We start from the raw sequence: 20707 nt of genomic DNA, 5'->3' as shown, positions 1-20707 counted from the left end.
AAAAACCATTCACTCAATCTTTATTGCATCTCAGGCTTTGGAAAATGTCCTATTTCTGTCTCCCATCATCTCTGAAGCAATGCTACCTTACCATGCAGAGGGAGAGGATTTCTTGTGCCCCAGGAAGTTTCCCACTCAAGGAACAGCAAGGAGCAAAGTCAGTGAAGGGCTCAGCTCTAAGGGGAGTGTTCTCAGGAGACGGAGGGGATTTCAGCTGGTTCTTTGCTCACCCATGAGAATTGGTGCAAGTCTGCCTGGGACCCTGGGAGACCTGGCCAGACTAACTATATAGCTCTCCCTGCAATGGGAGAGAGAAGGACATGGGGGATGGACCTAGAATAAGGGATGGAGAGACAGAGCAGGTAACATGAGAATCAGAGGGCTCTTAATTGTTTGATTTGAAAAATGTAATAAAATTAAAGAAAGGAAAGAAGAGACAAGGAATGAAAAGGAAGGAAGGGAGGGAAGGAGAGAGAAAAAAAGAGAGATGGAGGAAAGAAGGAAGGAAGGAAGGAAGGAAGGAAGGAAGGAAGGAAGGAAGGAAGGAAGGGAAGGAGGGAGGAAGGGAGGGAGGAAGGAAAAAAGAAGGAAGGGAAGGAAAATAAGGGATGAAAGAAGAAAGAAAAGGACAAAGGAGGTAGGGAGGGATTGGAGGACGAGGGAGAGAGGGATGGAGGAACCAAAAAAAAAAAAACTTGTTAGAACCATAGGCTCGGACTCAGAAGAACTAGGCCCTATTGGTTTCTTATTGCTGTTGTTGTTAAATGACTTTCTTAAAAGTGACAGTTCACTTGCTCAGTCCATCAGTGCAACAATCAGGGACAGTTTGGGGCTGTCTGCAATGGAGAGTACCATCTGTATCCAGAGAAAGAACTGTGCAGTTTGAACAAAGACCAAGGACTATTCCCTTTAATTTAGAAAAAAAAACCCCTGATATCTTATTGTCTGATCTTGCTGTCTCTTATACTTTATATTTCTTCCTTAGGATATGATTTCTCTCTCATCACACTCAATTTGGATCAACGTATACCATGGAAACAATGTAAAGACTGGCAAATTGCCTTCGGAGGGGGGGGTGAGGGAGGGAAGTGAGATCAGGAGAAAAATTGTAAAATTCAAAATAAATAAAATCTTTTTTTAAAAAAGTGACAGTTCACTCTACACTGAACAATCATTTAAAAATGACTTTTCTTTCTCTTTTTCCAATTAAATGTAAAACTAGTTTTCACCATTCATTTTGTAAGCTTTTGAGTTCCACATTTTTCTCCCCTTCCACCTCCTCTTGACAGTGAGTAATTTGATATAGCTTATACACATCCAATAATGTTAAACATATTTCCATATTCTCGACTAACCCCATTGTACAATTGGCTTGAACAATCCGTTCCCTTCTTTGGGACTCTACTGAGACGTGGACTAGAGATCTCTAAGGTCTTCCCAAGCCCTAATGGCCTATGATTTTATTACTATTTTCAAGCAATCTAACAATCTAACTAATCTTTTAAGAACCTGATATACACCCAACCCTCTGCACTAGGGAAATAAAGGGAAAAATAATAATGATTGACCTAGTTTCCAAGAGTTGACATTCTATTGGAAGCCTGGGAAGCACTTAGAAGCAGCTTGTATACCGAGAAGTAAACATAGACTACACACAAAATAAATTCCAAGTGATTTTCAGGGTCAGAAAAGGCTAATGATGAAGGCAAGATCAGGAGGTAGCCCTTGAGCTGGGCTTTGAATAGAGTTAAATGATTCTAACAGGCAGACCTAAGAAAGGAGGGCATTTCAGGCATGGGGGATGGCTTAGGCAAAAGATTGGAAGCTAGAGATGAAATATCATCTCCATGGGGAATAGTTATTATTAGAATCTAAAAAAAAAGGAAAACCATTAAGAAAGAGATGAAATCAGAAAAGATTTGCTATAGGAAGATTTCCTCTCCCCCTCTTCAGAAGGCTTAGCATCCTTTTGGTCTCCCTGCCCTATGTTTTTTCACAGGTGAGATGATATTAGTTGTTGGGACTTTTTTTCTTCTTTTAAAATTTATTTATTTGATTTAAAACATAGATTTTTATATCCTTTCTTTTAAAGTTATTTTATTTATGTATCTATTATTTTTTTGAAAATTCTTTATTTTTTATTTTTTTTCAGTTGCAATCATTGATCCTTTTGTGTGGTACATATGTTAGGGTAACTCTGAATCTAGAACAAAATAACACTAAAACTCTAATCAGACCAGTGGCCTTAGAAGGCCAAAACTGAAGGTTTAGAAACACACCTCCTTCCTCTTACCAGAAAAGCTAGCGGTATAGAATGGGGCATGCATTGGCAGATATGGGAAATGTGTGATTATTTTTAGCTCCCTGCACTCCTTTGTTACAAGAGAAGAATCTATGGTGAGGGTTTCATTGGGAAGTAGCAGTGATATAAAGAAAGTGTGGAGAACATTTCAATGGAAATTTTAAGAAAGACTAAATCAGACTCTGAAAGAAGCACCTGAGAGAGAAGCACCTGTTTCAAATTCCTTCTCAGAGCTGGTAGAATGGAGTACGTTTGTGGTGAAGGGACCAGAACAAAGTCTTAGGGAAGGGCATTAGAGAGCAACCAGATCTCCTAGAGAAAAACTAGTAAACCCCTTCACTTTACAAAAGGAGAGACTGAGATCAAAAGAAGAGAAAGGACTTTCCTGAGGTTACATATTGAGTTTGTGGCATGAATAGGTCTAGGTTCCAAGGCCCCCCCCCCCATACTGTTGACTAAGACTTAAATGATAATTTATTAATATTAATAACAATGGTGCTGTAATCCTTTAAAAGTATTTTTTAATACAGTATTTCCTTCCATGAACTTGGAGGCATTCTTTGAAAATATTATTGTTCCTGATTTGTGAATGAGAAAACTTTGCACTAGAATGTTTAAATGTCTTGCCCTTGGCCACACATTAGGAAACTGGCAAAGTGAATCATGTTTGAGTTCATCCCTCTTTAATGTGCAAGTATGACTTGGAAACAAGTTTTAGGATCCTTTCAGGAACCTAAGCCTAGGACTTGGGGTTCCTGGTTTCTGGGGCAGAAGGGTTCCATGGGGAGGGATAGATGAATAAACAGACTATCCCTCTCCAAGGACCCAAGCCTGCCATCTGGGTAGAGCCTCCTTCTCTAAGCTCTGCTCTCTGCCCATGCTCCATTTTCTAGTCTCTCTTTTCTTTTTAATCAGATCTATCCACTCCTTTTTTACTAGCTGAGTCCAAGGGTGTGGTTCAGATATTATAATACTCATGACTCAATCATTCTCTTTAATGTGATTATCCACGGGCCAGCAAATATTTAGTGGAAAGGTAAATGGTACTCTTCATACCCTAACAAGGAGAGATCTTTATTTTGGCATTTAAAACTATCACAAACATCTGACTCCAGCCTACTCTCCCAAGCTGGTTGTACAGTACTTCCTTTTGTCCACTTTCTGGTCAAATCTGCCTATTTGGTGTTTCCCAAACTCTTATTTCACCTCCTCTGCCTGGATTGCACTCACTTCTCATCTCTATCTCTGCCTTAGGTTGCTTAATGATTCTGCTCGCTTGTTGCCTCCTATAGGAAATCTTTTCTGATTTTCATAGGTCAGTAATTCCATTTAAATCCACTAGGGAGCTAAAACATGGTCCAAGGGATTCACACTAAAAATTATTTAATGGAGCCTTAAGTAGTAAATAATTATAAAAAAATAATATATTAAGTTACTCTGGAGATTCACAACCCATTTTTGTTGTAGTTGGTGAAAGGGGTTTGAGGATCAAAAAAAGGGGGGAGAACCATTGCTTGGTTCTTTTTTCTTCCTCAGCTTATCTGATGCATACTTATCTAGCCAGATTATGAATTCCTCCAGTAGAATATAAATCTGTATTGGGTTTGGCTTGCATATGTTTAAAAATGTATCTAGCAGGGTCCCATATCCTGCAATGCAAATGGATGAGGGCCTTTATTTCACACACACACACACACACACACACACACACACACACACACAATGTAAAGAATTTGAAGGTGTGAGTTCTTTAAAGGCTCTTTTTTTTTAAGATTTTTCAAGGCAATGGGGTTAAGTGGCTTGCCCAAGGCCACACAGCTAGGTAATTATTAAGTGTCTGAGACCAGATTTGAACCCAGGTACTCCTGACTCCAAGGCCAGTGCTCTATTCACTGCACCACCTAGCTGCCCCGAGTGAGTTCTTTAAAACCAGAAGAAGAAACACATAACTGGAAAAGCATCAGAGGATTTGAGAACTGGAAGGGTTCTCGTAGGCAAAAGGCTGACCCAGGCACAGAAAGAATCCGAGCTGTAATCTGCCCAGATGATCATCTTGCCTCTACCTTGAAGAGCTCCAAGAAGGAAGCATTCACCATTTCTTGAGTCAGCACATTCCACTCTTGGACAGCTCCCAGAGTCCTTCGGATCATGAAGCCTCATCGCAGCCTCCATCTATTGTTCTTGGTTCTGGACTCTGTGGACAAAGAAAACAAATGGAATCCTTCTTCCACAATGCAGTACTTCAAATACTTGAACCAAGCTATGATGTTTATTCTGTCTTCTCTTCTCCAAGATAAACATCTCCTGTTCATTCATCTTATCCTCATAAAAATAGACTCAAAATCCTTCACCATCTTGGTTGCCTACCTGTGGATGCTCATTCAATTTCTTTCAGACTTACTCTCCTGAACCGTAAAATGAGGGCTTAGAACAGATAGCTTCCAAGGTCCTTTCTAGTTCCAAATTTATAAATTTATGATTATCATTAGAGACAAGGAATAGATACTGAATCTGTGATATTATTAATATTGGGAGCTCCCCAGTGAGGAAGCTGCCCTTATCAATACAATTTGGCACCTTCTCTACAAATTGTAGTCTTAGAGAGTTTCTCAGAGTATTCAATGCTTAATTGACTTGCCAATATGTGTCGGAGGTGGAACTCATATCTCCTCAGCTTCAAAGGTTTGCTCTTCATTCACTACCCCACTCTGCCTTTCTGTGGTGATCAGTGACCTTCTTAGACTGACTGAACTTGGGGTTGCTACCATTGCCATTTTAGTGGATCCATATCCCTCCCACAGGATCCTCCATAGTCCCTCCCAGATTCATGATTTCACCTGTGGTTTGGAATCCACCAAGAAGACAAACATTCTTCGGGTCTGCTGAACAAGGGATCTCTTTATGAGGTGACCATCACTGTCCAAATGATCCACTGGCTTTGGTCTTTAGGTTATATTATACCCAGGAATTAGATCTCCAAGGAACATACTGAATTGGGAAATTCTCTTGGGTGTCTGAAAGATTCAGTCCCTGAACTTTAAAATTTAGAAATGCTTAATCTTGAAGATGACCACAGAGCATTCCTCTCCACTTTCTCAGGGCTTGACACCACCCAGGAAATCTCTCTTCTTTGACTCAGAGGCTAAATTACAGGATCACACTGCTGAAGGAATTCAGTTTCCCCTTCTCCACATAGGAGTTTGGGGTTGGCCCTGAACCCGCCTTCTGTCCAAATGGACATATAACAGCTGCCTCACTTTCTGACTGCTCAAGAAATCAACCAGTCCTTGGGTCATTGTCATCTATGGGACAAGACTTTAAAGTTTAGAAAGAATTGTACTCACCAAGGGATAAGTGGTCTATGAATCTGTTTTTTGGATGGAAATACAGATGAAAGATGAAGCGATTTGCACAGGCTCAAACACTCACCATAAGTACCACAGAGGGTTCGGGGATGAGAAGTGAGCCCCTGGAGAGCCAGGACCATTTCATTTTTTGTACATTCAGCTTCTACATGGCCATGGAGTCAGGGACGCTCCAGCTATTGGTCTATCATCTCATAAGAGATAAGCAGTTTCTGGGAAGAGTTCCTGGCTGAGGTGGAGGCAGCCAGGAAGCATCTGGCCAAGTCCTTTCTCCCAGTGTGGGCAGCAATATCTAAGGAAGCAGAGCATCCTTCAGCTGCCCTTCCCTCCCATCACTTAGGGCCAGTTTCAGCCTTCCCCTCCTTCTCTCTAGGAGGCTTGGGGAAACTGAGGTTCTGCTTCACTTGTCCAGGTCATTCACAAGTCACTCTGAAATCCCAGTTACCACTGCATAAAATGAAGGGGGGGGCAGGCTAGATCTGGGCCACTTAGCCTAAGGAGATTTTTTTAGAAGATATTTTGATAACCAAAAAGGGTGTGCTTGTAATTGTATGGACCTTATGCATTTAAAAGATTATTCTGAAGAGGGTGACCTTTCCCAGACTGTCACTCAAGGGCTCCCTTATACACAAAAGGATTAGGAATCTCTGGACTAGAGACCCTTTCAGGTCTCTTGCATCTCTAACAGTCCATTCATTAGCAAAGCCGCTAGGCATAAGGACACTTGGGTTCTCCTTCTAGTTCGTTTTTCCGATAAGTTTTTACAAATTTTACTGTTTATTTTTAAAAATCAAGTTGAATGGGGGCGGCTAGGTGGCGCAGTGGATGGAGCACCGACCCTGGAGTCGGGGGGACCTGAGTTCAAATGCGGCCTCAGATACTTAATAATGACCTAGCCGTGTGGCCTTGGGCAAGCCACTTAACCCCATTGCCTTGCAAAAAAAAAAAAAACTAAAAAAAATACAGATGAGTAAACTGAGGCCTAGGAAGTGAAGTGACTTAGACCCTGGGCCCCACTGACTGCGGGCCTTGGCTGCGGGCCTTGGCTGCGGACCCGGAGTCCTTGATTCCAGCCCTAGGCCGGGCTGCGCCTGGAGCTCCGGGGCGGCCCCTGCGCGGGGCCTTGAATAATTGATGGTCCTTCGGGTGACATCCTCTCCGGAGGAGGAGGGTGGGGGCGGGGCTCAGCCCAGCCTGCGCTTTATTCCGAGCTTCCTCCCCATGCGGGTCCCCCCGGCCACCCCCGGCAGCCGCTCCCTCAGGCCAGCCCAGCCCACCCCCACCCCATTGCGAGGCTCCTTCCCCTCTCCCAGCCCCTGCCCCCACCCAGCCAGCTTCGTTTGTTTATTTTTGGCTGGAGGGGGAAGGGAAGGGAAAAGCCGGGGCCGGGCCGAGGTGCCTAGCCCCTAAGCAGGGGTGGGGATGAGGGAGGCTGGGGGAGGAAAAAGAATCACTTTCATTTCCAGCGCAAAAGGCCCTGAGGAGGCAGAGAGCCTGGGTTCGAATCCCGAGCCTCTGCTGCTATGGTCCCATTCGTCCTAGGCGCCAGGGATGCGGAGATAGAAACGAAATCGCCCCTGTCCTCGAGGAGCTTACGCTATACGAGGGAGGAAAGCACATGTCGGCAGGTAAGCCATTCTAAATGGTCAAGAAAGTAAGGAAGAAGTCACCGACGTCCCAGCCGGACCCCGGGAACCCTTCCCTGCTCCCCTCCAAGCCAGGGCCTCCTTCTGCTTAATTATCTCCCTTGGATGATCTCTTCTGTTTGACTGGTTCGTCCGTACTTGTTTGCATGTTGGCCCCTCCACTGGACTGGAAGCTTCTGGAGGGCCAGGACTAATGTTTTGCCTTTCTATCCCCAGAGCTTTGCCCAGTGGCTGCCAAGGGTAGGCACTTAATAAATATCGACAGGAAAAGCCTCTCCAAGTAAGTGGCAATTCATCGAACCTTGTCTACAACGCCAAATTCTTTCCAACACCTCTTGGCCTCGATGTCTTTAACTTTTTTTGAGTCCTGGACCCCTTTGACGGGCTGAGGAAGCCAATAGACTCCTTCTCAGAATCATGCTCATAAATACACAAAGTAAAATACAGAGGGAATGCAAATTTTGTTTATAAAGGAATAAAAGAGAGAGAATGCAAATCTTATAAAGGCGTAAAATAAAAGAGGGGATGCGAAATGTGTTTATAAATGCATAAAATAAAATAGAGGGAATGCAAAATGTGTTTATAAAGGCATAAAATAAAATAGAGGGAATGCAAAATGTGTTTATAAAGGCATAAAATAAAACAGAGGGAATGCAAAATGTGTTTATAAAGGCATAAAATAAAATACAAACAAGACCAAGTATGGTGAAATAATTTAAAAATATTAATAAAGAAACCCCAAACAAGTTCACGGACCTTAGGTTAAGAATCCAGGAGATGATCTCTGAACTCCACGTTTGGGTTCCTAAGGTTTACGAACAACCCTAAAGTGCTGTTTGCATCCATTAATAGTTCATCTGATTTTCCCGACAGCCCTGCAAAGTAGGTCTTACTGGAGTCACTTCCCCCCCAGAGTTGGCATGCTCATGTCACAGAAGAGAAAGCTGATCCTCAGTCAGGTGGAGGGAAGTCTGAGTCCTTTCCACCGCCACTGCCTCGCATCTCTGAATCCAGTGGTCCTTGGGAGCCCTACCAACTGGAATCCGAAAGCCCTGGCAGCAGATACTTTCTAGCTGTGAGACTGACCACCTAAGGAGGCTTGATTTCAGAAGCTCTAAAAATGGAGAGAATTTGACCTACATCATAGGGTAGTTGTGAAGGTCAAAGAAGATAATATATAGATAAAGAGATAGAAAAAAGCTCTGCAAATCATGAGACCCTATGTGAATTAGTTATGATTATTTGTATAGTTATGATTATGGATAGTTAGTTTTTTCTGTGGGCAGGGTAATTTTTAGGAACATGGAGTATGATAAAGACAGGTGAGGCACCTGGAGCAAGGGCAGAAAGAATCCCAGGAGTTTGTCTCCCTCTGAGAAGGAGCAAAGCTAGGCAGGGAGGTGGGGGAGGTGGGGCAGAGCTCCGTGAGATCTCTCTTATCTCTCCTTCTCTTAAACTTTTCCTCCTGAATAACAAGGCGTGGGGGGCGGGGGGGGGCTCCAACTCTCTAATCTGGGGTATGTTCTCCTACATCAGTAACTCTTCCGGGAAAGGCTGGAAATGAAATTAGCCTGAAGGCTCTAAAACACACGTGTTGTGTGGAGGGGACCGGGCAGAGACAGACCCACCCAAACAGAGACACACCGAGATCTGCACCGAGAAAAGGGACGCAGACGCCTAGGGACGCAGACAAGTCGAGAAGACAAAGGGGGAAAGGAGATGAGAAAAGGAAAAGCAAGAGCCCATCCATTTGTCTTTTTGACGAGTATCTGTGCTTAGGAGCTAAAATGGAAACCACTTTGATTCAGAAAAGTAAAAACAGGGGACACTTCAGCTCAGAAATGTTGTATCCTTTCCTCTTTCCACTCTCCAAAGCCTCCATTGTACATTCCACCCTAGAGAATGAATGAATGAATGAATGAATGAATGAAAAGATATTGATCCTTTTTTTTAAAAAAAGAATCTATCTCTTGCTATTGGATCTCAGACATGCACTACATGTATGACCCTGGGCAAGTCACTTAACTTCAGTTTGCCTAATTCACTGGAAAAGGAAATGGCAAGCTACTCCAGGAACTTTCCCACGGGATCACCAAGAACTCGACCCTATCGACCGCCTGAACAAAATGGGCAAAAGTCAGTTAATAAAGATTTTTTTAAAGTATCTACACCGTTAAATTCTAATTATACAAATACAAAAGCCAGGGTGGCCCTCGTCCCCAGGGTCTCCTGTGCCAAAGGACCATGGCGCACTTCTCCGGTTTAGCAAAAATAGGAGTGAGGAGAGGAGTCCGAAGGGAGTAGATTGACACACCCCATGCAGGGACAGTGACAGAATGGCCCATAACTTCGGGAAATGAACTCTACGCGAATACACTTGTCTCCTCGTTCCCCTTACCCGGGGTTTACGGACGATTCGGAATTGTTTCTGAGAAGTCATCGGCCCCAGAAGCGTAAAACAGCTCTCCACGACTTTGCCAGCCTTCCCAGCGGACTCTGCCACAGGCAGCTCCAATATTATCAATGCACCCTATTTGATGGAGCTTATTTCAACAGAGAGAAAGAGAGAGAGAGAGAGAGAGAGAGAGAGAGAGAGAGAGAGAGAGAGAGAGAGAGAGAGAGAGAGAGAGAGAGGCTTTGGAAAGTCAAGGTCCCCCTCCATCCTTTCTTCCCCAGGCCTCGCCGGATGGGCTCTCCGGCCCCGTCCAGTGTCAGCCCCTAGATCCCTAGCGGGTAGGTGTGGGCAGGGGAAGGGAACCGCCGCACACCTCCCGTCCCCAAGTTCGCCCCACCGGCTCCGGGCCCCGGAAGGCACACTCCGGGGCCAGTGGGTGGGGGATTTGCAAAGCCCCTGCAGACTAAGGCCGGTCACCTCCTCCTCCCCCAAGAAGGGGGGGGGCTGCGCGTGTTTGGGTGGGTGGGGGCGAGTAGCTGTGAGTGTGTGGGGTGGGGGGCGCCCCCCAAGAGGCCGAACGGTCAGACCCAAGGAGTGAGAGCGGCGCTAGTCCGCAGTCCAGCTCGCCCAAGGCCCGATCACCTCCGGGATGAGCCAGAGGACAGCGGAGAGGAGCGGCCGCCGGGGGCCAGGAAGGCTCCGGCCCCCCGGGAGCCGCGAGGGCGCGGGGCTCCGCTGAACCCCGAAGGGCCTTCTTCAAGGATTGGACCCCGCGACTTGCACAGAATTCTCGTAGATGCGGGGCGGGGGGTCTGCGTTCCATTGTTCATCCTGACCAATCGAGTCTCCCCCATTCCCCTCCGGCCAATCCCCCTTACGCGCCCCCCGCCCCTCCCCGGTCCCACCTCGCTTCTGCCCTCCTCTCCCCCTCCCCTCCCCCTCCCCAGCCCATCTCGGGCGTGACGTCACAGGCCCCGCCCCCGGGCTCTAGCCCCGGGGGGGGGGCTGGGAGCGTGCTGATGTCATCCGGCGTGAGGGGCCAGGGCAGCCTTCTCCCACCCAAGTCCTCCGGGCTGGAGGAGTTAGTTAGCCAAGAGCCGAGCCCGGCCGAGCCCGCCCCTCCTCCGGCTGCAGCCTTACACTTTGCGCATGGTGGATATTATTTTTAATTATCCTTTTCTGGGTGCTATGGGGGATCATTCCAAGAGTAAGTCTTTCTATGTGTGTGTGTGTGCGCGCGTGTGTGTGCGTGTGCAGCTGCCGCGCGTGCCGAGCGTGAGTGTGCATCGTGAGCGTGTGAGTGTGCAAGGTCTCTTCCTCTGCCTGGCCGCCTCTACAAGTGGCTTCCCTCTGGCAAGGCAGCTGGGGAGACGCGCGCCTCGCGGGGGCCCCGTGGAGGACATGGCTCCGATTTGGGGAGCGGGGGACCCCCGATGGGGAGGATGCAGGGGCGCCGGCCGGGGCGGCTTTCTTCCTCGCCTTTCGCCTTCAGGGCTTTGCAAAGGAAGCCAGTCGCCCTGGCCATGTGAATTCCGCCGGTCCACCGGCGAGGGGGCCGGTGCGGGGGAGAGTCCCCTGTCTTTGGGGCCGTTAGGGCTCCGCTAGTGCCCGAGCTGGGCAGCCCCGGCGCTTGGCGAGGCTTGGATGAGCTGGCTCTTCGGGCCGCCGGCTGCGCTCCCGTAGCCCTGAGCCGTTTGTTTCCATGGAGGAGGAGGAGGAGGAGGAGGATGGCGATGCTGAAAAGCCCCCGGCATTCTAAAGGAAATTGTCCGGGGAGGAGGGAGGAGAGTCTTCGCAAGTCTGGGGGGCGGACTGTGTTCCAAACGCCCGAACCTTTGGGAGTAGTGTCCTTTCCCTGGGCATGACGATGGGGGTCTGGGTCTTCTTGGGAGACAGAGAGACATAGAGAAAGGGAGTGAGACACACACACACACACACACACACACACACACAGAAACAGAGAAGGACAGAGGAAAACAGAGAGAAAAAAAGAATGAAAGAGAGAGAGAGAGAATGAGAGAGCAGAGAGAGAGAATGAGAGGAGACAGAGAGAATGAGAGGAGACAGAGAGAATGAGAGAGGAGACAGAGAGAATGAGAGAGCAGAAAGAGAGAATGAGAGAGAGAGAATGAGAGAGGAGAGAGAGAGAGAATGAGAGAGGAGAGAGAGAGAATGAGAGAGGAGAGAGAGAATGAAAGAGCAGAGAGAGAGAATGAGAGAGGAGAGAGAGAATGAGAGAGCAGAGAGAGAGAAGAGAGAGAAATCTGTAAAAGTTCTGTTGCAAATGCCAAATAGGCTGGGAAGGCCGGCGGCGCTGGTGGCTCCCTGACCCTGCCCCCTTTGCCCTGGCAGAAAAGCCCGGGATCGCCATGTGTGTCGGCTGCGGGAGTCAGATCCACGACCAGTACATCCTGAAGGTCTCCCCGGACCTGGAGTGGCACGCCGCCTGCCTCAAGTGCGCCGAATGCGGCCAGTACTTAGACGAAAGCTGCACATGCTTCGTGAGAAACGGCAAGACCTACTGTAAAAGGGACTATATCAGGTAAAAGGGACTATATCAGGTGACGGTCGCGTCTCTGTTTCTGGGTCCCCAGGCTGGAACGTGACCTGCCCCCCCTCCAGAGCTGCCCACCCCCACCGCAGCCCTTGTGCCTGCGCAGCCCCTTCCCGTGTGTTCGCCGGAGCAGGGATTGGCTTCCGTCAGCCGCCCTCTAGCCCCCCAGTAGCCTCCAGTCCGGCCTGCCAAGCTTTCTTCCCCGTAGTTGGTCACTATTGACCTAGAAATGGTGGCCTTGGAACCAGCCAGAGGGTGAGAGACAGAAAGAGAGGGAGAGAGACAGAGGCAAAAACAGAGAGCAAGGAAGCCCTGCCCTAGGTTTGTCAGACCGCATCTCTGTGTGCGTGTGAATATGTGTGTGAATATGTGGCACATTTGGAAGACTCTCTTAGTGTGAAGAGAAGTCCATTGGTGGGAGCCTCTGAGTGTGTGTGTGTCTGTAGGTGGGACTCTATACATTATATGTGCGTCAATAGGTGTGTAAACGGGTGCAGATTGGGGGGGAGTGTGGGTCATTGTACGTGAGCATGGGTGTGTGTGTGTGTGCATGTGTGTCTGTAGGTGGGACTCTATACATTATATGTGCATCAATAGGTGTGTAAACGGGTGCAGATTGGGGGGGAGTGTGGGTCATTGTACGTGAGCATGTGTGTGTGAACTAAAGGAGACTGGCAGAGGCAAGAGAGCGGCCAGATTCAATCCGGAGAGGCCCGGGATCTGAGCTCTCCCTTAGTCGGTGGGCCTGTCCCTGGCTGCCTTAGCTGAGGAGTAGCTTTGGGCCTGTGGGAGGGCAAAGCCTATCCTGGGGCCTGGGAGCAGGCGGGCATCCTTTGGGCATCCCCGGTGGCCAGGAAAAGGCATAAACTTCCCTAACTCTTCCTCCCCCACCTCCGCCATTGCCCCCGCAGGTTGTTCGGCATCAAATGTGCCAAATGCAAGGTGGGCTTTAGCAGCAGTGACCTGGTGATGAGAGCTCGGGACAACGTCTACCACATCGAGTGCTTCCGCTGCTCGGTCTGCAGTCGCCAGCTGCTGCCCGGGGATGAGTTCTCCCTGAGGGATCATGAGCTCCTCTGCCGGGCAGATCACAGCCTCCTCCTAGACAGGGCCTCGGCCGAGAGTCCTCGCAGCCCCGGACACCTACCCAGCAGCAGGGGCCTACATCTCGCAGGTAAGGGCTGGGGAAGGTCCCTCCCCTGGGTTGGGGACGAGCCAGGATGACCATGGGGAGTGTGCCCATCTGGGTAGGGGTGGGATGTGTGTGTGTGTGTGTGTGTGTGTGTGTGTGTGTGTGTGTGTGTATGTGTGTATGTGTGTGTGTGAGAGAGAGAGCGAGAGAGAGAGAGAGAGAGAGAGAGAGAGAGAGACATAGAGAAAGGAGAAAGAGGAGAAAAATAGGAGAGGAGAGAAACAGAAGGAAGAGAAAAACAGGAGAGGGGAGTGACCACCAGTTACAGATTTTATGGGGGGAGAAAGAGAGAGACTCAGAGAAAAGACGGAGAAGAGAGCGACAAAGAGAGAAAGAGGAGAGAGAAACACAGAAGGGCCTAGAGTAATTTAATGCTTACAGTCTCCCACTGGGGCCTCTGGTAGACAGACACACTAGTGTGCATGTGGGCCGGAGAACCCTCTCTAGGGAAAACGCCATCTCCCTCCATGGAAGGGGCCCCCTTCAGTGACAGAGAAGGTTCAGTATTTTGGTAATTCAGGTACAATGGTACAATCTGAAAGTTGGGGGTACAGGCTCTTCCTAGGTGTCCCGTATTTAAAGTGAACCTAATCAATTGGAAGTATTAGAGAGCCCAGTCTTCCTTACGGCAGCTGTTTGAGTCTCAAGTGACAAAGGTGCCCAGTGGGTAGATCTCTTTGAAGGTACAGAATTAGCAGGGTTGCCCCTGCCCCGGAAAATACGGGGAAAGTAGACTGGCCGGAGCCCATGCTCCTGGTGTTTTTCCCTGTTGTGGAAGTGAGCTAAGACGGCTTAGTGAACCCCAAGGCCCTGAGGGCCCCTAACTAATATTCAGCAGCTCAGATCCTATTTGAAGAGCCTCAGACGGAGCTCTCCCCACTTCCCTTTTGTGCTAAGCTTCTCAGATGGGCTCTTTCAAGAATTCTTCTCCCAACCCGCATATAACGTAAGGCTCTTGGGGCTAAGGAGCCCGGGGTTTCAGGAGGTAGAGGTTGGGTTCTGCGTCTGGGGAGGAGGAGGAGGCCCAGGAGAGGGGTAGAGCCCTGGAGAAGAACACTTAAAAGAGAACCCGGGTTGGGAGAAGAAGCCGGGAGAGCCTTAGGAGGCTGGCAGAGGGCGGAGGACAAGGGGCAGGAAGGGAAAGAGCCCAGGAGCGAGCCAGCTACCAAGCAATTGCTTTGGAGCCATCCCAGAGAACAGAGACATCTGCCCCTTCCCCGGCCCCCCCATCAGAGGCCTGGAAGGCACTACATTATACGAAGACTAGTCTTCTGGGTTGCCCGAATAACCAGCCGAGAGAGAGGAGAGGAAAGGCGGGCTGGCCAGCTCCCACCCCAGCTTCCACAGGGAAAAGAGCTCCCGAGCCCTCTCTCTAACTCTCCTCTCCACGCCCCCCCCCCCCCCATCCCTTCTTCTCTCAGGCCAGAAGGAGAAGCTTGGGACCCCAGGACCCCCAGTCCCATGCTCCTCCGGCCTTTCAGATAGGCTGGTTGACTGGAAGAGGGGGGACCGGGGGGGAGAAGCCCCCAAAGATCTTAGGGTTAAGGCCTCCTGAATGGAGGAGAGTGGCCCTGAGGCGCCGGGGTGCCCCCACGGTGGGAGCTGGGAAGGGCACGGCTGTCTATACCGCCCTGCCGAGGCCAGCCCTTTCCATGTATGCGGAGAAAGTAGAGACTGGCCGGAGAAGAACCTGGGGGGGGCTGGTGCTGGGGGGGCACGTGGTCGAGCTCACTCTGGTGGTCGAAGGTGGGGGCGTGATGCGTGGGTGTCTGGGTGCCTTTGTAGCTTTGTGAATCTGTCTGCGTATGTTTGTGTGTCTGTGTGTTTATGGGTGTCTGTATGGGTGTTTGTGGGTGTCTGCGTGTCTGTGTGAATCTGTATGGGTGTTTGTGGGTGTCTGCGTGTCTGTGTGAACTGTATGGGTGTTTGTGGGTGTCTGTATGGGTGTTTGTGGGTGTCTGCGTGTCTGTGTGAACTGTATGCGTGTTTGTGGGTGTCTGCATGTCTGTGTGATCTGTATGGGTGTTTGTGGGTGTCTGCGTGTCTGTGTGAACTGTATGGGTGTCTGTGGGTGTCTGTATGGGTGTTTGTGGGTGTCTGCGTGTCTGTGTGAACTGTATGGGTGTTTGTGGGTGTCTGTATGGGTGTTTGTGGGTGTCTGCGTGTCTGTGTGAACTGTATGGGTGTTTGTGGGTGTCTGCGTGTCTGTGTGAACTGTATGGGTGTTTGTGGGTGCGTGTCTGTGTGAATCTGTATGAGTGTTTGTTGGTGTCTGTGTGTCTGTGAACTGTATGCGTGTTTGTGGGTGTCTGCATGTCTGTGAATCTGTATGCGTGTTTGTGGGTGTTTGTGTGTCTGTGTGAATCTGTATGCGTGTTTGTGGGTGTCTGTACCTGTGTGGGTCTCTGTGTGTGTTTGTGCATGTCTGTGTGAATCTGTATGGGTGTTTGTGGGTATCTGTGTTTATGTAAATCTGTAAGCGTGTGTTTGTGTATCTGTGTGTCTTATGTGTGTTTGTGAGTGTCTGCATGTCTGTGTGAATCTGTATGCATGTTTGTGGGTGTCTGCGTGTCTGTGTGCGTGTGTATGCGTTTTTGTGGGTGTCTGCGTGTCTGTGTGCGTCTGTATGGGTGTTTGTGGGTGACTGTGAATCCGTATGGGTGTTTGTGGGTGTCTCCGTGTCTGTGTGCATCTGTATGCGTGCGTTTGTGTGTCTGCGTGTGGATCTTTGTGTGTGGATCTGTCTTGTCTGAGTATGCGTGTCTGTGTGTGGATCGTGTGTGTGTCCGTGGGTGTCTGCGTGCACACCCGTGGGTGCATGTCGGAGGCCCGGGCCTTGCTGGGGGCCAGGGAGGAAGCCCAGGGCGGGATCGAAGCGGGGTCCAGGGGCAGCCCGGCCTGGGGTGGGAGCCGACCCCCCCCCCCGCAGCCGGCCCCGGCTGACGGCTGTCGGGGCGGGGGTCCCGCAGAGGCCGGCCCGGGGCGCCAGGCCTCCCTGCGGCCCCAGGCGCACAAGGCGGCGGAGAAGACGACGCGGGTGCGGACGGTGCTGAACGAGAAGCAGCTGCACACGCTGCGGACCTGCTACGCGGCCAACCCGCGGCCCGACGCGCTCATGAAGGAGCAGCTGGTGGAGATGACCGGCCTCAGCCCGCGGGTCATCCGCGTCTGGTTCCAGAACAAGCGCTGCAAGGACAAGAAGAAGTCCATCCTCATGAAGCAGCTGCAGCAGCAGCAGCACGGCGACAAGACGGTGGGCGGCCGGGGCGGGGGGCGCGCGGGGGAGGGGCTCCTAGCGTCGGGGCCCCCGTGGGCCTGAGACCGGGCAGACACGCTGGACGGCCCGCGTCCACGACGCCCGTTCCACGCACACGCACCACTCCCAAGCCGCACTGTCCGCGCCCCCTTTACCTGTGCACGTGTGACACACAGCCCGCGTGTCCGCGGAGTCACCCGCGTGTGTCCCTGTGAACACGCAGCTCGCACGTTTGTGCGGACTACAGCTGGCGTGTGCGTTTCTGTGGAGCAGGTGCACGCAGTTCACGTGTGACTACGCTGTCCACACGTGAGAGACTCAGTGTGTTTACTCTGAGAAAGTCGGCGCGAGGCCCGCTCTCCTCATCTCCAGGATGGAAGAGCAAGGGGAGCAGTGGAACCGCGCGTGTGCGTGTGCGTGTGCGTGGCCGCCGGGGAAGCCTGAGCTCTCTAGGCTCGGGGGGCACTCCCCCTGGGCTCTCAGAGTCCTTGAGGCCTCTCCAGCCTGCCTCGGAGGGACTCTCAGCCCTTCCACTGGGGGGCTCCAGGGACGGCCACGTGGGCTGGGGGGGGAAGTGGCTTGGGTCCGGGGTCCCTAAGCCTGCCCTCCCCCGGGGCTCGATCTCCTCAGAGCCTGCAGGGTCTGACCGGGACGCCCCTGGTGGCCGGCAGCCCCATCCGCCACGAAAGCGCCGTGCAGGGCAGCGCCGTCGAGGTTCAGACTTACCAGCCGCCCTGGAAAGCCCTCAGCGAGTTCGCTCTCCAAAGTGATTTGGACCAGCCGGCCTTCCAGCAACTGGTGAGGACCCCCCGCCCCCGGCCCGGCTTGTCCTCCGTCCCTCCCAACCGCGACCCCCGGCCGCCCCGACGTGCCTCCAGCTAATGGGGCAAGACCCTCTCCTGGTCTTAGTGGAATTCCGACTGCAGTGGGGAGGGGGCGCCCCTGCTCCCTCACTCTGGGAAGCAGAACCGGGGTGGGGGAGGTGAAGGCCCAGACCAGCTCAGCTCCTGCCGCTTAGCTTGGGATTGAAAGGCCCCTTTGGGACACCACACCCTTCTCCCCCTGCTGAGGGAGCTGCCCCAGAGGGATTAGCCTAGAGGAGGAGGGGAGGGCCCCCTGCCTCAGAGTCCCCAGTCTTGATTTTCTAAGTCATTTGATGGCAGAGAAAGTGGGGGGCAGGGGGGCTTGCACCTCCCTCACTCCTTCCATCTGGCCTGCCATCCCAGGTATCCTTCTCTGAGTCGGGCTCTCTGGGGAACTCCTCCGGCAGCGACGTGACCTCCTTGTCTTCCCAGCTCCCCGATACTCCGAACAGCATGGTCCCCAGCCCGGTGGAGACGTGAGGGGCCTGGGGCCTGTGGGCCCCTCCTCCCGTGGATCTCGCATGCCCCCTGCATGAGACTCACCCATCCATGCTCAGATCATTCCAACTCTCGGAAAACCCTCTCTCCTTTTTAATTATTATTGCTATTTAAAGGAGAGAGAGAGAGAGAGAGAGAGAGAGAGAGAGAGAGAGAGAGAGAGAGAGAGAGAGAGAGAGAGAGAGAGAAGAGAGAGAGAGAGAGAGAAGAGAGAGATCTAGTCTTGACTGCCAAAAGCACCGGATGCGACCTTCCTTCTTCAGGCTGGAGAACCCTTCTCGGTTGGGTTGATTTTTGCAAAACCGAAATTGAGGAATGACTAGGATTAGGCCTCTCCCCTCCCTCCCCACCCCCCCATACACCATGTAATCCGACTTTGTGACTCCGCTCATCTCAACTCACCTGGTGGCTTATTAAAAAAGAAAGAAAAGCAATCCCCAGCCGGAAGCTGGGCATGGTCGGCCCCTTCTAGCCTCCTTGTGGCCCACTGGGGCCTGGGGGTCAACTTCGCTCCGACCGGCCCTCTCTTTTGGGTTTGGTGCTGGTGGTGGTTGTTCTTAAGTGCTTTTGTCGACTAGGGATGGGGGGAGGATAGAGGAAGAAAAGGAAAGACCCCCCCCCCAGCCCCAAATGGCATGATTGTTGGACAAACCAAAAGGGAACTGAACCGAAGCCCACATAGATGGAGAAAGACTTTAATTTATCAGTGGACGGAGGACAGAGTGTGGGAGCCCTTGCCGAACAAACAAACTAACACACAAACACACAAACGTAAGTTATTGCTATTTATTGAGGACCACAAGTTCAGAGTGGGACTAATATTTTGATCTTAATAATAAAAAGCAAAACCCCACAGCCTCCGGGCATTGCGTGTGCATTGTTGGCTCAGCCTGAGCATGGGTCACCCTTCCTTTCTGGCCCCCAGCCCTCAGGGTCTGGAGGTGGGATGGTCCGGGGGGACTTGGGTTTTTCTGAAAAGGAAAAGTACCAATGACGGCGGGCGGGCGGGGGTAAAGCCCCCAGGGTCCTTCCCCCCCACCTTCTGTGGGACCCTTCTGCCACCTGCCGGCCCCTCCCAGTGCCCTCCTGGTGGCCCCAGTCGCGGCCTCCCTCACCTCCTGCTCCTCCAGGGTCACTCTCCCTCCCCAAGACCGGAGGCCTCAGTCCCGCTCAGGGGCAGCCCCGGCCCGGACTCTGGCCCCTCCAGTCGGCCGCAGGCTCGGGCCTCAGTCTCCCCGGCCCGGACTTTCCAGCTCGGGGCGCCCCCCGGGGCCGGGGCTGCGGGGGTCCGGCTGTCCGGCCGCCCCGGGCTCCCGGGCTCCCAGCCGCGGCCGCCCCCCGCCCTGGGCCGCTGCATTCATTAAGTCCTGTCTAGACAGAGGCGAGGCCGGCGGCCCCTTATCGGCCCCTGGCATCACCTGCAAACGAGACCCCCGGGAGTCCCGCGCCCCCCACGAGCACTGGGCCGTGGCGGCCCGCCGAGGCTCGGGAGGGACGGGCCGCGCGGCCCGGAGGCGGCCGGGAAGGCCGGCCGGTGTGACATTTCAAACCCGCGGCTTGGGTTCTCCGGGGTGGCCCGCGGGGGGAGGGGAAGAGGGCGCTCGGGGGCTCCCAGACTCTAGGCTTAACCCTTTGGGGCCAATGTGCCCGGGGCCCGGGACTCCTGGCCGAGGAGATGCTGGCCAGCAGCCCCTGCCGGCCTCCCAGGCCAAGGGCCAGAGTTTGCTGCTTCTTCCTCTTGCCTCTCCCTCCCCCTTCTCTTCCTTCTTTTCTCTCCGATGCAGAGATCTCTGTCCCTAGGAAACACTTGCTTTCAATAAATCGATCGTTTTCTTTTTCTCTTTCTTCCCTCTTCTCTTTCTCCTTCCCTTTCTTTTCCCCTTTTCTCTGTTGCAAAGAACATAGTAAACAGTTGCCTTTTCATTAAATCTTTCATCCCCCCCCCTTTCTTCCCTCCTCTTCCTCTCCCTCCCCCTCGCTTTCTCTTTTCCTTTTTTCTCTGATGCAGAGATCTCTGTCCCTAGGAAACACTCAATTGCTTTCAATAAATCTTTCATGTTCTTTTTCCTCTTTCCTCCCTCCCCTTCTCTTCCTTCTTTTCCCTTCCTTTTTTTTCCCTCTGATGCAGAGATCGGTGTACATAGGAAACACTCAATCGTTTTCAATAAATTTTCTGTTTTCTTTTCCTTTCTTCCCTCCTCTCCCTCCCCTTCTTTCTCCTTCCCTTTTTCTCTGTTGCAAAGATCATAGTAAACAATTGCTTTTTCATTAAATCTTTCATTTTTTCCTTTCTTCCCTCCTCTCCCTCCCCTTCTTTCTCCTTCCCTTTTTCTCTGTTGCAAAGATCATAGTAAACAATTGCTTTTTCATTAAATCTTTCATTTTTTCCTTTCTTCCCTCCTCTCCCTCTCCCTTCCTTTCTCTTTTCCTTTTTTTCCTCTGATGCAGAGATCTCTGTACATAGGAAGCACTCAATTGCTTTCAATAAATCGATCGACTTATTTTTCCTCTTTCTTCTCTCCTCTCCCTCCCTTTCTTTTTCTTTCTCCTTCCCTTTTCTGTTACAAAGATCATAGTAAACAATTGCTTTTTCATTAAATCTTTCATTTTCTTTTTCCTCTTTCTTCCCTCCTCTC

The 20707-nt window shown here is 51.3% G+C and overlaps 1 protein-coding gene across 1 annotated transcript; it reads left to right on the top strand.

The window, feature by feature from the left end:
* The first annotated feature begins 10782 nt into the window (after window positions 1-10782).
* On the top strand, window positions 10783-18955 carry ISL2 (ISL LIM homeobox 2). Its single transcript, XM_074236314.1, has 6 exons — window positions 10783-10915; window positions 12061-12250; window positions 13174-13436; window positions 16424-16707; window positions 17341-17508; window positions 17937-18955. The coding sequence occupies exons 1-6, from the start codon at window positions 10858-10860 to the stop codon at window positions 18051-18053; spliced, it is 1080 nt and encodes a 359-aa protein (XP_074092415.1). The 5' UTR covers window positions 10783-10857; the 3' UTR covers window positions 18054-18955.
* The last annotated feature ends 1752 nt before the right edge of the window (window positions 18956-20707 follow it).

The sequence above is a fragment of the Macrotis lagotis genome, chromosome 4 (assembly GCF_037893015.1).
Source record: "Macrotis lagotis isolate mMagLag1 chromosome 4, bilby.v1.9.chrom.fasta, whole genome shotgun sequence".
Taxonomy (NCBI): domain Eukaryota; kingdom Metazoa; phylum Chordata; class Mammalia; order Peramelemorphia; family Peramelidae; genus Macrotis; species Macrotis lagotis.
This window is presented reverse-complemented; position numbering and strand designations above follow the sequence as displayed.